The following is a 17,562-nucleotide window of genomic DNA, read 5'->3' as shown; positions in this document are numbered from 1 at the left end:
TACTCTGTTAGTTTTCACAAAATAGAGAAAATAAATAATAAAGTACATGAACAAAGAATCTAAGTCAAGGGCTTACAAGCTTTCCTTCCTGAAGGCATTGAGTAAGTATGATCTTGAAAAAGTGTACTGGCTTCATAGTCAAGAGAATGTCAAACAACTTCTTTTTGCATTATTGTGGACACGGGAGAAATTTGGATTATTTTTCATTTTGTGAAATGGTTGATATTGATTTATTAGTACTAATATGAATTTCACCTTCAAAAAATTAGCAGTCAAATATATGGATATATCACTGTCATATTCTATTATATATCATATTTTTACATCTAACTCATATCTCTGTCCAATTAAATAAACTAACCAAAATTAATAATCATCACTAAAATCTTCATGTTTTAATTGAAAGAGGCAAATGCACAGATGATATCATTCAACTTGTAGGCTAATAATCATGCATTGAAAGAGAAATATGAACACATTAACGGGTAAACAAAAGCATCACACATCTTTACACAAGAAACCAAGTCAATGATTATTATATATAGCACAAATTGCGCTAAACTTGATACGGAAAAAGATAAAAAAAAAGTTGCAGAAAGAGGGGAAAGGTTGAGGACTCATCAGTTATCAAAACCGCATAGTATGTAAGAGAACAAACCTGACAAACAAGAATAGAGAGAGGTCGCTTATTGTGGCGTTATTCCTAAGGACGCAAGAGGTCAAAAGACAACACATATGACTCCTTTTCTTTTGTGATAGGTCAAACCTAGCCTAAAGTCAGTAAGGCTACTTCCTTTTTAAGAAAAAATAAATAAACAGTGGAGGTTGATTAACAAATAAGTGAAAAAAAATATATCATACTTAAGCAATACAATTTGGGATGAAGATGTAGTATAATTCTCACTTATCGTTGTTCCTTCTTCAATGTGTTGATCCACATCAAAGTTGGCTCCACCAGAAGGTATAACGATGGTATCCCGATTCAACATTGTGGGGAGTAGTTCTTGGTGGTGGAACACAAATACTGTGTCAAGTGAGTAAAAATTTCACATTCTATGCAAGAGTGGATATTGAGAAACATATAAGTGAGATGACCTGTATACATAATGTCTTAAGATTTTGGGTTAAATAAGTAAATGGTCCTCTTGAATATACCAACATTTGATTTTAGTCCCCCTAAAATATTCTTTAGGCTTTTGGTCCATCTAAAAAATTTCATCTATGATATTAGTCTCTACTCTACATTGAATATTACACTAGTGCAGAGACTAATTTCATAAATTAAAAATTTTAGAGGGACTAAAAAGCTAAAGAATATTTCAGAGGGACTAAAATCAAATGTTGGTATATTTAGTGGGACTATTTACTTATTTAACCCTAAGATTTTCAGTGAAGATTGATATTCATTTCACTTGTGTGGTTGGTCTTAATCCAATTAAGTGTATTCTTCTACCCATTAAAGTTACACATTGAATGCAGGACTAGATGGTGAGAAATATAGAAGTGATTATCCACATCAATTTAGCCACCCCTCAACCCCTAGAAGTCTTAATATTTTGATGAATAGTTTTCTTCGTTTTTGGATTCATTTGCTTAATACTTTTATCTTGCATTTTAAGTTTTAGATGTCATTTATTTTGATGCTATTTTTTTTTCAACATTCATTATTTCAATACCCTTCACTTTTGGTATTTGATAATTGCAAAATATAGGTGTTATGTTGATTTGTCAAAAAAAATGTGTTATGTTGAGTTAACAAAATAAATTCTTATTAAAAATTTTAAGTAAAGATGTCGTATCAACCTCACTCTTTTAGTGTTGGTGAGAAATATAGAAGTGATTATTTTGTTAGTTTGTGGATGTCATTTGTTTAACTCTTTTATCGTAAAATTTATATTTTGGATGTCATTTATTTGCATGCTATTTTTATTCCAACCTCTAATATTTCAAATTACAACATATTTGGTCTATGGTATATATTTGGGAAAGTAGGCTAATAAAACAATTTGGAGTTTGATTTTCAACCTATGGATTCCTACTAGACATTGAAGCATTTTCATTTTCAACCTTTCGTCCTTAAACCAAAACAAGAAAAGATAGGTACTAAGTAGAACATTTTATCTTTATTTTATTACTTTTTTTAAGAGACCAATTTTTTTGATGTTTTTTACTCTTGAATGTCTATCGTTTTATTTTTCTTGAAAAATATGCAAAATTTAAATAGAGAGGACTGCCTCAAACATTATGCAGTCAAAACTTCTGCAATCGAAACCAGGTTAAAAAATCACTATTGCTCTGCACTATCAGACTTAACTTGCAACACCCCCCCCCCCCCCCCCCCCCCCCCAATTTATCGCATATTTATTTATTTATTTATATTTTCTGTTTTAAACAAGTAATTCTGGTTGCCTAGTTGAAATGACAATCTCCGTGAATATGATAATAACTTATCACTTTATTCCTTGATAACGATTTTGTAGACTTACTTAAATTTGTTCATCAATGAGCATCTGATTGGTGCAAATATGACAAACATTCTATCTGAGATCATCTATGTAGACATGATCATCCCTTTTACAACTTGATACGCGTTGCATGTATTCATTTTGAAAAATACAGTGAGATACTTCTGGTTAAGCAAATTATTTTCAAATCTAAGCAAATCGTAAAGATTTGTTATTACTTAAATCATACCGCCAACACACAACTTCGTGTTTAGTTTTCCCATAACTAACATCTTAGAATCACGGCCGACTCTTAGGAGGTACAAACAACTCTACTGAGCTGAACCTCCAAATTTGGGACTCGTATATTTTTTTTAACATATATTGCATGTAAATAAGTAATAAATACAAATGGTGTTATGTGAATATCTGGTTCGCTGACGCGCCCGAGTGGAACTAACTTGAGCTGGCATTGGCAAGATCTTGGGTTCAACAACCACCCAAGACCCTTTTCTTTTCCTTTTTTCTTCTTTAATTATATATATTTTTTTAGTATGAGAGAACTTTTTGATTTGAGGCTCATCAATCCTATCTCTAACCACCCAAGATCCTTTTCTTTTCCTTTTTTCTTCTTTAATTATATATTTTTTTAGTATGAGATAAAACTTTTTGATTTGGACATAATTTATTATAGATTTGAGGCTCATCAACCCTATCTCTAATTCATTTAAATTCTCCTTAACATATTGGTTTATATATATACAAATAAAAACACACTATAATTTTTTTCTTCTTATTTTTGTAAGAGCACTTCTTGTAATTTTCGACCCATACTTGTCCTATGAAATAGTAAAGCACAAACAACAAATGTTATATTTTTTTATTTGAAAAGACAAACATTATAAGTATTCTCTCAAGAAATAAACATACCTTTTAATTTTGCCTTTGTACAAATTAAGGAAAACAACAACCTAGAAGATTGATAAAGATATTCGCTTGCAATTGTATTTTTATGTTATTGATTAGAATATTAATTTTTTCTGTGTTAGTTAGAATAATGATTTTTTTTTCTTCTTTACGGATCTTATTTTCAATTTAAATTGATAATTGCTCTTTTAAAAAAAATTATGTTTTTATTTTATTAGGGACCTTTTTTACACGAAAGCCGGGCTTCCAATTACATAGGAACGGCCCCTCTTAGAGTCATCCCTAATTTTCCTGATTCTATAAAACTATCATGGTGCAATATGACAAACATTCTATCTGAGATCATCTGTGTAGACATGATCATTCCTTCTACATCTAATACTAAGCAAATTTTTTTCATGGTGCAATATGACACACGTTGCATGAATCCTTTTTGAAAACTATAGTGAGATTCTTCTGATGAAACTGTCTAATACTAAGCAAATTTTTTTCAAGTCCATGCAAATAGTAAAGATTAGTTATCACTTAAATTATACCACCAACACACAACTTCATGTTTTGTTTTCCGATAACTAACATCTTAGAATCATCCCTAATATCCCTGATTCTATAAAACTATCATCAAAATCAAATAATCGATCTTTTGTTCCTACCTTATGATCGGAACATCTAGAATCAATAAATCGTACCTCATCTTTGGCATTAGTATTCAGGCATTATTCATCAATGAGATGCATTACACCTTCTTCAAATTCAGCAATATTTGTATTTTCTTCCCGAAGCTGACATTTATTTTCATAGTGTCCTAGCTTATGACGTGTAGCATTCTACATTCATTTGAAATCTTCAAAGGGTAGGTGGGTTATGTTTGTTTTGTTTTTCCTTATCGGGTCCCAATTAGTTTTTATTTATTTATTTATTTTTTCTTCCAATTTTATAAAACGTGCTGCACGAACTCTAAGTTGAACCCTAAGTTTTTGACGGCGACTCCACTCGTTTATAGACATCTCCAATTGAGCACACGCACAAACTAGATCATGACCGCGACTACCTTGCTTAACTCCTTGCAGTGCAGATCAAAGATGATTCGCGCCTTTTCCCTTCAAAAACTACAGGTTATTAGCTATCATTTCAGTTCTGATTTGCACAACATTCGCAAAACATCGTTTTCATGGAACCCTATCCTCTCTTCCCGCAAACTCCATTATGCTCCTCCTCCTCCTCCTACTCCTCCGGCTGGGAAGCTTCTTCATGGATTTCTAGAGAGACTAACAATTGAGAGGGAAAAATTGTGGAATTCTAGAGAGGATATCATTGATGAGCAACAACAACGTTTCGAATTGGAGATAGAGAAGGTTAGGTCGACTGGAGAATTGAATTTGATTCGTCATCTTTTGCAGTCAATGCCAGTTCAACTAGAACTAGAACTAGAAGAAGAAACATACGGTCCACTTCTCAAGTATATAATTGACATGGGAGATGTTGGACAATTTCAAATTTTCTCTAAATTGATTAAAGATCATATTCACAATTCAAAATCAATTTCACGATTGGGTTATTATGACATGTTGATGTGGATAAGGGTTAATGACGAGGCCATGATCCGCGATGCTTGTGAATATATTAAAAGGAGAAACTCAACTGAAGAATTACGAGGTAGGTAGATTAATCAATCTGTTTTTAATCCAAGATGCTTATTTGTAGTATGTCTTCAATCTTGTTGCAGAAAACTACCTTTTGGCTCTTTGTGAAAGTGATGACCGCAAGGCACAGATTTCAGATGTGTTTAAAAATACAGACATTACAAAGTTTACTTCTACAGATGAAATATTAGCAAATGTGTTCAAATTATTAGGAAGGCTACAGTTGAAATCTGAGGCGGAAAAGTTACTACTCGATTATTATGATGGTACCATTATTATGTTATTATTGATTGCTTACCTTTAGAATTTCAGTTTTCAAAGATCAGAAACTTTACAAATGTCCAAGTACTGCCTTGTATTCATGTTAATGACATATTCTTATGTCGTGCAGAAGATTATCTGGAGGCAATTTCAAACTTCATTGATATTTATGCATTTAGCATTCCAAATTTAGAGGTGACGAACTTATCATACGTAAACACCCTTAGATGATATGTCATGTGATACTGTTATGCGTGCGCGCTTATCTACAATTTTCAATCGATTTCACTGTCGATTTTGTCCATTTTGACTGCCAGCAAGAAAGCGATGCTAAAAGCATAACTTTTTTTTACAATAGTTGTATGTTACAATTTCTTTTTCTTAGAAATTATCTTATATCAGTTTTTGGTAATTTCAAGGTTGAGCATATCATAAAAGAGATTGAGAATTTGCATGGTCTGTTGAAAATTTCACCTACATTCTCTTTGTATGAAAAGCTAATTTTGTATTGCTGTGGTAAGAACAAGGTATAATTTTCTCCTTTATTCATTCTCATATTATGGTTATCAATTAAGTAATTGTCATAAAGTCATCCATGATGAGAAGGAAAACGATAACAAGACGTTTGCTCCCTTTAGATCAAATTTTCTCTTCTTTCTATTTTATGTTACTCTGTCATTTTTCAAAACTGCATTTCATTTTTCTTTTTAACTTATGCAGGTGGATGTAGCTATTTATGTTGTTGATAAAATGTGTGAAGCAGGCTTTATGCCCTCCAGTCATGTAATGCAATCTGTATTAGAGACTTGCCCAGAAACTAATCAAGATTTTCAGGTATTATATATCTTACGTAGAGCAGCTTCCCTGTTTTTTTTTTCTTCTTCTTTGAGTTATGTTCTAATCCATTTCTTCGCACAATATGCTGCGTTGGATTAGTGGCAAGACTAGACGGGATAGGATTACGAATGACACCATTAGGGAGAGATTTGGGGTAGCACCTATAGTAAAAAAGATGGTAGAAAATAGGCTAAGGTGGTTTGAACACGTAGAGAAAAGATTTGTAGATGTTGTAGTACAAAGAGTAGATCAGATGGAGGAGGGTGAGATTAGAAGAGGTAGAGAAAGACCAAGAAAAATTATATTAACTGTTAGGAAAGATTTAGAGGTTAACGAGTTGGATCCATATATGGTTTATGATAGAACACTATGGCATAATTTGATCAATGTAACTGACCCCACTTAGTGAGATAAGGCTCGATTGTTGTTGTATTTTTCGCACAATATGTCATGTAAGATTGTCTTTAAACTATTGAACTATGGCAAAATACGACATACAAAAGAAAACTCCAAAAGATAAACGCTAAGATTTAATTATGACATGTAAACCGGTTCAAGTTATTCTTCCCCAAATCACCTTTAAAATTACAAAAAAACAGAAAAGGCCCCCGGTGCACAAATGCTCCAGCATATGTAGGGATCATGAAGGGGTCACGCCATTTGGTGTATTGTATACAGCCTTACCATGTTTTTTTTTAAATAAGAGACTGTTTTTAAGACTTGAACTTGTGACCTTTCAGTCACGTGACAACTACTTCACCGTTGCTCCAAGGCTCGCCTAAAACTTTTACACTTACATAATGAAATGTATGACTCCTTTTTCCCATTTCAGTAATTTCAGGAAATGACATAAATAATGAAGCAACTATGGGTTAACATTAAGTGAAGCATTCTTTCTTATTTGTCTTGTTTTACTAATATCTAGTTGTTGATTTTCTATTCCTTTTGCTATATTGACAATCAAGGTTGATCAAATCTATTCCATCTTAAGTCACCATCGCCTTCACCATTTCAAGATAAATGGAAAGATTTACTGGCTTTCGGCACACTTTAGTGTAGTGATGAAAGATGTAAGTTTTACCTTTTTTTTTTAAAGTATGCTTTCAAAAGATATCATTGTAGTAAAAAGCTTTCTTTCAATATATTATCAAGTTGCTAATTAGAATATTTCCTTGTAGTATTATGAAGAGATGGAACAATCTGGAATCAACTTCGCAAAAGAAGTTTTTGTAGCCCTTATTCATGCATATTCAGCTTACGATGAATTTGAGAAAGCAAAACAGGTATGTGTAAATATATATGCTGTCATTCTACAGTTTCGCTTTTGTAGTGACCTTGTAAAGGACGTAGCATTTTGTCCTTAACATTACAGGTTGTTCAAGATCAACGCATACCAGTGAAGTGGTTAATTGAAATTAAAAGAATGCTTGTCTCATCTCTTGCATCACACGGTAAATTGTCCGAGGCACTTGTTTTGTTGGAGGAAATCAAGAAAGCTGGACAAACTTTGAACCCTAGAGCTGTTTTATGTCTCATGGTAAGGTTTTAGATTATTATTAATTTGTATAGCTTCCACTTTAAACCTTAAAACTCATCAATCATTGTACACTCTTAGGATGTGTTATGTTTACACGGCGAGTTGGAGAGGGGTCTTCTCCTACGCACGGAGTTGAGTGGCAAAGATTGGGTTCAAGGTTGCGAAATGGTTATGCGGTACTCGGTTCAATTCAAAAATTTAAGGTATGATATTATTTTTTCCGAATATTAAAGTATGATTTTATTCTGCCATTTGTTTATGTTCATTGTATATTTCACAGTTCTACCATTGAAATGTTTAAACAACTCAAGGATCATTTCGAAAGTGATGCATTCAAGAGAGAGGATCTTTTTGGAGGAAGTAGTATGTATTGTCTTTGTGTTGAAGTAAGTTTTTGTTTCCTTATGACTTGAATAAGGATTCACGATTATAAGAATTAATTGTTGGTTTAATATTTCTGCCTGTATGAAGCATGACATATTGTTCTCATGTATGTATAGCCCTTTGAGCTAATTTTTGAATATGGGTCCACACATTTGCAATTTGGATTGGACTTGCTGGATCTAATAAAAAAAGAGGTTGGCCTTGTTCCTTCAAAGCAATGTCTTAATTATCTCCTATCTGTTTGTGCCAAATCAAGAGATTTGAATAAAGCTAATTTGGTTTGGAAAGAATATGCATTGGCTGGATATCCTTATGGAGAAGAATGCTACTGGAGGTGGGCTTCTAACCTTTATATTATTTTTTCCCTTTCTCATAATATTTTCCTTCTCCTTATGATGTTACTTTATGGCTGTAGAATGTATGACGTACTTTTGGCCTCAGGAGAACACAAATCTGCTGACAGTATACTCGTTAATAAAATTCCAAGTTTTTACTCTGGTCTTTGTTCCGATCTGAAGCACTACTACCGACACCGCTACGTCAAAAAGAATGGCGTACCAGTATCCGAGTTTGAACTTGCTTCCTATAGTTGGTTCGCCCCGCTTAACTCGATGAAAACGGGGCAGGCACGAGGTGGGGCGGGTCGACCCACTTAACTCGTTTGTGTTTTATTTTTTAGACTTCTTTATCATTATGAGATTATTTTGGTTGTTCGATTTAATTTAAGATTTGTTTTATGTTGGTGGATTTTCCTTACAATTTGTTAATTATATTGTTTTTACCACAAATTTGTTTGCTGTCTATTCTTTTATATTTTCTTACGATAATAGCTTGGTAAAAGCAACATAGTTTATTTTTTGTACATTCGAAAATGGATAAAAGCTTGGTAAAGTGATTTGTTCAATGTTTCATACATAGGTCATGTTGCTAGACATGTTAGAACAGGAGTGAACATAGACAATGGACGGTGAAAAATATGGGTGAAAAATGGACGGTGCATGATTTTGTGCAAGAACATAACCATATGTTACACTCACAAGAAACAATTCATATGATGCCATCTCAACGAAAAGTTTCAGAAATTCAACGTCAACAAATTGATCTAGCAGATGATGCTGGTCTTCAACAAAAGAGTTCGTTTGATTTGATGAGTAAGGAAGTAGGTGGCAGAACCAAATTGGGATGCATACGCCTTGATCAAAAAATTATCTCCAAAAAAGAAGGCAAAGAAGTTTAGAAAATGGAGAAGCCGGATATCTATTGCAATATTTACAGAAGATGTCGCTTGTAAGTCCCTCTTTTTTCCATGCCCATCAAATGGATGTGGACGATCAAATTACTAATGTATTTTGGGCAGATGCAAGAATGCTGTTTGATTATGAATATTTTGGTAACGTGATTTCTCTTGATGCGACATATTACACAACTAGTTCACATAGACCACTAGCAATTTTCTCAGGACTTAATCACCATCGAAAAGCTGTGATCTTTGGGGCTGCACTACTATATGATGAAACAGCAGAGTCGTACACGTGGCTTTTTGAGACATTTCTAGAGGCACATAAGCAGAAAATGCCCCAATCAGTTTTTACAGACCAAGATCATTCAATGGCAAAAGCACTTGGTGAGGTTATGCCTAGAGCTTACCATGGCATGTGTACGTGGCACTTGATGCAAAATTGTATCAAGCACTCAGGAAATTTGATGAAAGATGAATCTCATCTTCTTAGTGACTTTACGAAGTGTGTGTACGACAACGACGATGAAGAACAGTTTGAAGAAGGTTGGAGAACCCTCCTTGCAAAACACAATGCTGAAGACAACAGTTGGTTGAGAAGAGTATACAATTTGAAGGAGAAATGGGCATCTTGCTACATGAAGAAGGCTTTTACATTAGGAATGCGAAGCACCCAACTTAGTGAAAGTGTGAATTCAATTATTAAAAGTTTTATGAATGTGGATTTGGATATTATCAACTTTTTCAAACGTTTTGAGGATGTTGTAGAAGAAAAGAGATATAATGAATTGAAGTGTGAATTTGAGTCACGTCAAAAAATACCAAGACTCATAAATTCACATTCTGAAATATTGCAACAAATGTCTGAGATATATACTCCCACTATTTTTGATCTATTCCAAAAGGAGTATGAGTTATTTGAAGCATGTTATGTCAAGAGTATGAACATACAACCATCATCAATTGAATATGTTATCGTCATGGCAAAGAAGTTGGGAGAATGGCAAGTGTTCTTTGATTTTGGTAAGAAATCAATTTGTTGCTCTTGTCGTAAGTTTGAGAGCTTTGGTATACTTTGTTGTCATTGTTTAAAAGTTTTTTTATTCATATGGATGTGAGATCTGTGCCTGAACCATGTATCTTGAAGAGGTGGACAAAGTCAGCAAGAAGCGGGGCTTTACCTATTGTCGGTGTTAGTCATGTGGTGGAAGATGTTGATTTGTCTCCGAAGCAACGCTACCAGAAGATTTGTCCCCGCCTTATTAGGATTGCCAGTGAAGCATGTAGAAGTCCGGAAGCTTTCACTTTTATTACCAAAGTTGTTGATGAATTGGATAGGCTAATACTGAAATTTCAAAATGGTCAAGTAGGTGATTCTCAAGTGAATGTGTTTCTTAGCAAAGTTGAAGAAATTGAAAGTAACATTGATGGTTCAACACAAGTAAAAAGTTCACATTTAAATTATCAAAATATCAAAATATTGAATTTCAATATTAATTTTTGTCAAATAAAAAAGTTCACATTTATGTGTTTATACGCAGAACCAAGATCAGAGGAGGGTTAATGGCCAACTCCCAAAAACAGGAAAACATGGTGACTTAAGGGATTCTCAAAGACAAGTGCAATATGAGAGGCCTAGCATGCTCAAAAGGTATTACTTTTGCCTTGTGCACATAAATTTTCCAAGAACCTTGTACACATACATGGCTAGCATGCTTTATTAATACGAATTAGGATTATATTTTCTTGCATTTGTTGCTAAATGACTGTGAATGTGGTTTTCATTTATGTTTATTGGTTCAATGACAAATTAGGCAACATAAATAATTGCAATTAGGATCAACCATACACCCCTATTTTACAATTTTCCGAGAACAAAAGAGCAAGTGACAAACAAGAAAACTTTGAGTTGTTTCAGTTTACAAAACTTCCTCAAAACCTTTTTTAATGCTTTCCTGCTTGCAAAAAATTTTCGATAAACCTTTTCTAGTTTGAAATAAAGTTTTCTAAATTGAAAATAACATGTGAAATTCAAAAAGAGCCGGTAAGAGGGTGGAGCTGCAATGGATATGATTGAAGCGGTGGGATCTTAAATCAATCAAATCGATTTGAAAAATAGAAACAATATCAGTTAAAGATTCAGAATTACCGATTTTGGAGCATGGCGTAGCCAGAATTCAGCAGAAGTGGTAACCAGAAGAGGAGGTGAATGATAAGATGGATGTTCATATTTTGCTTTATTTTCTTACTTAAAATGCAAAATAAAAAATTAAATAGAAGATGTTGAATATTACAGAAGTTAAAAAATAACAAAATTAGTATTTAGGGTATTTAGGGATGCAATATCATTTTCAGCCATGTTTACTTTGTTTATTAATTTTAAGTTTGAAGCGATTCTTCAAAGCTTATATTATTCTTCTGTTCTGGAATTTTCAGTTTTTTTTTTCATTGCTTTTGTGGATTGCCAATTTCAATAACGAATTACAAATCAATTGAGTTGATAAAAATCAAACAAACCCGAAAGTAAATAGTATGTTTTCCAGAAGAAGAAAAAAAAAGATTCAAACAAAAAGTGTTAAGATGCTGAAAATGTCATGTGGGGTGAACTTGATCCGGAAATGTTGAAAATAAAAATAAAAAAAAGGATTAATAGGCTTTTACCCCCCTGCCATATGGGCGAATTTTGGTATACCCCCCTACGAAAAAAAAACTTGTAGATTCCCCCTTGTAAAATAAAGATTCTTTGGTTTACCCCCCTAAGGCCATCTGACTGGATAAATGAGATGATGTGGCACGCTGACTGTGCACTAATTAAGGAGGTGGCACGCTGACGTGGCTTTTTTAATTTCTTTTCCATTTTTTTTTGTTCCATTTGAATTTCTTTTATTAAAAACTTAATTTCTTAAATTAAAAACATTAAAAAAAATTATTTTTTCTTTTCTTCTCCATTTCCTCCTTCCTTCTCTCCATCTCTCGTTCCCATTCTCCCTTCCCTCTATGTTCTTCTTTTTTTTCGCCCTTCTCTCTCATTCCCATTTCCTCCTTCCTCTCTTCTCTTCCTCCTTCCTATTCTCTTCTCTCTTTTTTTTTTTATTCAAACCCATTTTCAAGATCTATGTTTTTCCCAAATCATCAACATAAAAATCCAAAACTTGAGTTGTTGTGTTGGTGTTGTTGAAGACTGGGCGGTGACGGTTCTTCTGCTTCTATTTTTTACGGTTGTTTGACAGCGGCGGCGGCAAATTTTTTGAGGGAAATTTGTTGTTGCTGTGGGTAGTTGTTGTTGCTGTGATTTGAGAGGAAAGGAGCTTTCTGGGTTTGTGTTTGTTGTTGTTGTGGTTTGTGTTTCTGAATTTGAGAGGAAAAGAGAGAGAATTGTGTTGTTGTGGGTTGTTGTTGTTTTGTTGTGTGGTGCTAATTGTGTTGTGTTGTGTTCTTGAAAGAGAAGATGAGATAGAGGGAAGAAGATTATGAGGTAAATGAATTGGGGATTGAGTTTGATAAAAAGATGAAGAATGTTGGTGGGAAGAAGAAGAGAGTCGCTGGAGAAGAAGAGAAGAGAGAAGAAATTGAATTTTTTTTAATGGGTTAAATGACTTTTAATTATCAAAATAAAAAATAAAAAATAGAAAAAAATAGAAATTAAAAAAAGTTCAGATTTTTTTTCAAAATTAAAAGTTTTTTCTTTTTTCTACAAAAAATAAAAATTATCTAAAATATTTTAATTTTTAAAAATCTAGATATAATTTTTTTAATTGCAATTAAAATTTGAAAAATTATTTTATTTCAATTGTCAAAATATTAATTTCAGATTTTTTTTAAAAATTAAATATAGAAAAAATTCAGATTTTTTTTTTGGGAATTTTATTCAATAATTTTTATAAAATATTTTTCGAAATTAACAAATTAGAAAAAAAAAATCATATATTTTTATTAAAAAAAATTATGAAACTTAATTTTCAAAATAAAAAAATTAGATGATATTATTTCAATCAATTTTTTTTTATAATTTACGAAAAAAAGTCTGGAAAAATTTCTTATTTTTTTAAGCATTAGGGGTACTTTAGGTATTTCATATCTTTAGTTTATTTTTTGTAAAAAAAAAATTATGTGTGCCACGTGGAAATTAAAAAAAATCAAAAAATAAATAAATACCCAGTCAGGAAGCCACATCATCTCATTTATCCAGTCAGATGGCCTTAGGGGGGTAAACCAAAGAATCTTTATTTTACAAGGGGGAATCTACAAGTTTTTTTTTCGTAGGGGGGTATACCAAAATTCGCCCATATGTAGGGGGGGTAAAAGCCTATTAACCCTAAAAAAAATGAAGATAGAATATATACCGAAGTTTGACGGGCTCAAATTTATTTGCAAATAGAAAGAAAGGACATTTCTTGAAGGGTGGTTGTAGACCAAGATTTTCGGGTGTCAAGCCATTAATTAGACTTGAACCTTCAATCTACCGGACTTGCTCGATTTTATTCTTGGGAAGGGAAAAAGAGATTGAAAAACCCTTTTTGGATCCGGGGGTTGGTTACGATTCGGGAAGGTGTTAGGCACCCGCGTCGTTCACGGTACTCCGTGAGAACCTCTTTCTAACTTTATTTTATTTGAAAATTTATTGATTAAAGTATGAGTGAAAGAATGGAGGGAGAAGAAGTTGGAGTTTTTGGTTATTTTTATTTGATCGATTTGAAAGGATTAAAGCCTCTGCCTACGTACCCTTTAAAAGGGATCAAAACCGCCGTAGTTCGTTCTTAAAAATATTTTTGTGGGTTGGGTTGATTTTAGTTTGATTTTTGAAAATGATTTTTGAGAAGGATTGCGAGACCTCAAGGCATAGAAGAATAAAATAGAAGTGAGGTTGTTTCATTTTATTTGAGAAATTTTGTCTAAGTTTAATTAAAGTTCATTTAGGAATTTGATTAAGAAAATAAAGGGAAAACAACTTGGATTTGGACCCAAGGTTTATTAAGAAAATAATTTGACTTTCGCTTATTTGATTTTTGAGATAAAAAAGTTTGACTAAACTAACGGTAAAGTAGCGTAACGATGCGGAAATATAAAGCGAGATAAAAGCGATAAATAAAGTGATATGGTGTCGGTGCAAGTGTCGGTGTGTGCAATTACTACGCTATTACATACCACCCTAGATCCATTCTAAGACAAGAAATAAAATGCTCAAAATAAATTACATCAATACCTAAAACACACACTAAAAGGTAAGCAAAATAAAAGAATAAATCACCTATCAAGAATTAAAAGATGCATGGTGCAATATTAGAGATGATGCCAGAATTGAAATGTAGTAGACTATTAGATCATGAGTCAGTGGAGATATAAAGGCCTTAGGTGCAAAAATTAATTATGTATAAAACATGATATGAGAAGATTAAGAATATGCATGAACCAAAGTGTTACGGCAATGGGAACAAAATAGACACAAAAGGCATAAAGATCTTATATGCTACACTTAACCATGTATAAAATCATGAAATGAAAATATTAAGAACATGCATGAACCAAAGTGTTACGGGTTAAAGCATCAATAAAACGCAGGAAGCATAGTAAAAAAATGGATGACATAAAAGATGTTTGAATTAAAATGCATGACAATTAATCCAACCATGTAGTAAGATAAAGCATAACATAACAAGGTATTGGGTCCGCATGCCAAAAAGGATCACATACTAACATAAAGCTTTAAAACGCTAAGACAAATTTAGAGGAAAAAATGATCATTAAAGTACCAAAGAACATACGTGAGGAAGAAAAAAAAAAAAATAGTCAAAGTGTTAGTATGAGTTTTTTGAATGAAAATGCATGAATTTCATTATAAAAAAGGGTTGCTTAAAATGTCACAAACATGCAGGGAAAGGAAACAAAAGCAGATATGGAGGTTTAGACAGTAGTACTGAGGGTGTAAAAAGCAACCAGAAACCTACTGCAAACAAGCAGCAGCGAGCTAAAGCTATTTCTAAATGGGCTGCTGCTGGATTTACAGTTGGAGCAAGTCAGCAGATTGGGTCGGTTCACTTAAAATGGGTCATGGCAGCATATAAAAGTGTTGTTGCTGCCTAAAAAAACTCTTATGCCTTGGTTTTCTTTCTAATACAATTTTACAAAACAAAAGCTTCTCTTTCATTATAACACAGAACACGTTGGTGTTCTTAGGAATTTCAGATTCCGGCGAGCTCCAAAGCTCCGGTACGGTGGCTCCCGGCCAAAGGTGGCGGCGCCGCCGTACCGGAAAGCAAAAACTCTCCGTTTCCAATTTTTTTTACATTTTTAACATTCCATTTTTCCCCTCATACCGAATATCAACTCAAAAATTTCAAACAACAAATACAAAATCATAGATCTACACTTTTAGATTCGTCATTTTTTGAAAGAAAAGTTTATGAACGAAAATTGAAACAAAGAAAGGAGTGGTGGGATTACCTCTTGTAGATCAATTTGGACTTGTAAAGAAAAGAAAACAAGCTGCTGCTCCTTCCTTATATGTCCAGATCCGACTCAGCTGTGCTTCCTTTCACTTTCTTCTTCCTTTTTGAACTTGTACTGAGTTGTTATCGGTGAATCTGAACCGATGTGCTTTGGTTATTGTTGTAGTCCGAAAATTGCTCGTGATTTGAGGTTGTAAAAGTGGTGAAATCGGATTTGTGTTGTTGTAAGACAATTGGATTCGGATTTGAGGCTATGGTGATTAGTGTTTTTGATGGAAGATGATTCTGGCAAATAAGCTCATGTTCATGTGTTCTTCATGTGTTCATGCTGTTCTTGACATTTTTTATTTTTTTTGTGGTTTGATTCGAAATTGGGAATTGAAAAGAGAAATTAGGGTTTCTGATGGAAAAGCTGCGGCTCCAGTCAATGATTGGGTGAACAGTGCTGTGCAATTAATGCTCTATAAATACTGCTATTTTTAGGGTTTTCCCCTGATAAATTGCAATTACCACACTGCCCTTAAAGAGCCTCTGCTACATGACAGCAAGACAAAATGAGACTTGGGGGAAAAGTTTGTACCAAAAGACCACTAGAAGCTTGACACATCGACACAAAAGACTTAAAACAAAATAACAAATAATAATGAAAATAAAAAAGAAATTAAAAGGGGAGGAAATGGAATGTCACGTAAGTGGCATGTTTAATAAGACCAAAATAATTTATTATTAATATTTTTTTAAAACAAACACAAAAGAAAAGAGAAGAATAAAAATAAGAGTAATAAAGCAGCAACAATAATAATAATAAAAAACTTTTTCAATAAATTAGGTATTTTAAAATACTTCTCCGCCGAAATTTGGACTGAAACGTCTAAAATAACACGGCGTTTTAAAGTGCGAACAAAATTCTTTTAAAGCAGTTTAAAAAGGGACAAAGAGGAAATTTTAAATTAAAGGCTTTTAAAGGAAATAAAAATAAAAACATGACACTAAATGCTTAAAAAGAGCGCGTAAAATATTTTAAAATGCTGGCGCGCAACAGACATGATTGAAGCTTGGACAAAAAGAATTTCACTTTGAACTGTAAAATAAAGCCTCAAAAATTTTAAAAGACGACTAAATGACTTTACATATTTAAAGTGAAAAAGCGTTTGAGACGTTTTTAAAAAACGACTGGGAAAGGTTTTAACTCGTTAAAGCGAAAAGAAGAGAAATTCAGCCGTTTTAAAATACGGACAAAAATAGGTAAAAACAGAGCAAAGTGGTCAAAATTTGGGGTATGACAGATGCCCCTATTTACGTTTCTTCGTCACGAGGATTTAAAACGTAAAATTTTTAAATCAACGGGTCGAAGAGACTTAAATACTAAGTACACCGAATTTTGACCAATTGAAAAGCTGAGAATGCGATGAATATAATGATATGAATGCATGCGATGCAAATATGAATGCAAAGACGACGGAAATAAACTGACTGGGGAACAAACTGATAGGTATCACTGGGGAGATAAAGCTTGTCTATTACCGACTACCGTGGTAAAGACGAACATACAGAAGATAAAGCTTGAACGGAACATAAAGCTCAACCGGAAGATGAAGCTTGAGACGAAATATAAAGCTTGAGATGGAAAATAAAGCTTAAGACGGAAAGTAAAGCTTGTCCATTACCAACAGCCCGTGGTAAGGACGAAAGTACAGAAGATAAAGCTTGTCTATACTGATTAGTATTGATAAAGTTATTATTGGATGGGATCTACCACTTGAACACAAATTGATTGGTGACATTTATGAATTAAACACCTTGAGGATGACCTTTTTATGTATTGGATTAGTGACGCCTCTTGAAC

At 33.1% G+C, this 17,562-nt stretch overlaps 1 protein-coding gene and 1 pseudogene across 1 annotated transcript; both read left to right on the top strand.

The window, feature by feature from the left end:
- Window positions 1–4,209: 4,209 nt before the first annotated feature.
- LOC146906692 (pentatricopeptide repeat-containing protein At4g21880, mitochondrial-like) lies at window positions 4,210–8,821 on the top strand. The gene is made up of 12 exons (XM_085730290.1): window positions 4,210–5,027; window positions 5,098–5,280; window positions 5,406–5,470; window positions 5,695–5,802; window positions 5,996–6,109; window positions 7,078–7,182; window positions 7,291–7,395; window positions 7,485–7,649; window positions 7,728–7,852; window positions 7,930–8,035; window positions 8,150–8,367; window positions 8,449–8,821. The coding sequence occupies exons 1-12, from the start codon at window positions 4,409–4,411 to the stop codon at window positions 8,687–8,689; spliced, it is 2,154 nt and encodes a 717-aa protein (XP_085586416.1). The 5' UTR covers window positions 4,210–4,408; the 3' UTR covers window positions 8,690–8,821.
- An 83-nt stretch (window positions 8,822–8,904) lies between these two features.
- On the top strand, window positions 8,905–15,351 carry LOC146906691 (protein FAR-RED IMPAIRED RESPONSE 1-like; annotated as a pseudogene).
- The last annotated feature ends 2,211 nt before the right edge of the window (window positions 15,352–17,562 follow it).

The sequence above is a fragment of the Medicago sativa genome, chromosome 7 (genome assembly GCF_051527215.1).
Source record: "Medicago sativa cultivar Bolivia chromosome 7, Bolivia_mono, whole genome shotgun sequence".
NCBI lineage: Eukaryota > Viridiplantae > Streptophyta > Magnoliopsida > Fabales > Fabaceae > Medicago > Medicago sativa.
The sequence above is the reverse complement of the archived record's forward strand: the minus strand, read 5'-3'. Positions and strand labels throughout refer to the sequence as shown.

Bases quoted from the DNA above. Each gene is read 5' to 3' on its own strand.
- LOC146906692 (XM_085730290.1), top strand. From the start codon at position 4,409: ATGACCGCGACTACCTTGCTTAACTCCTTGCAGTGCAGATCAAAGATG. The intron at 7,183-7,290 runs GTAAGTTTTACC...ATTTCCTTGTAG, and splicing joins TTAGTGTAGTGATGAAAGAT to TATTATGAAGAGATGGAACA. The intron at 7,396-7,484 runs GTATGTGTAAAT...TTAACATTACAG, and splicing joins AATTTGAGAAAGCAAAACAG to GTTGTTCAAGATCAACGCAT.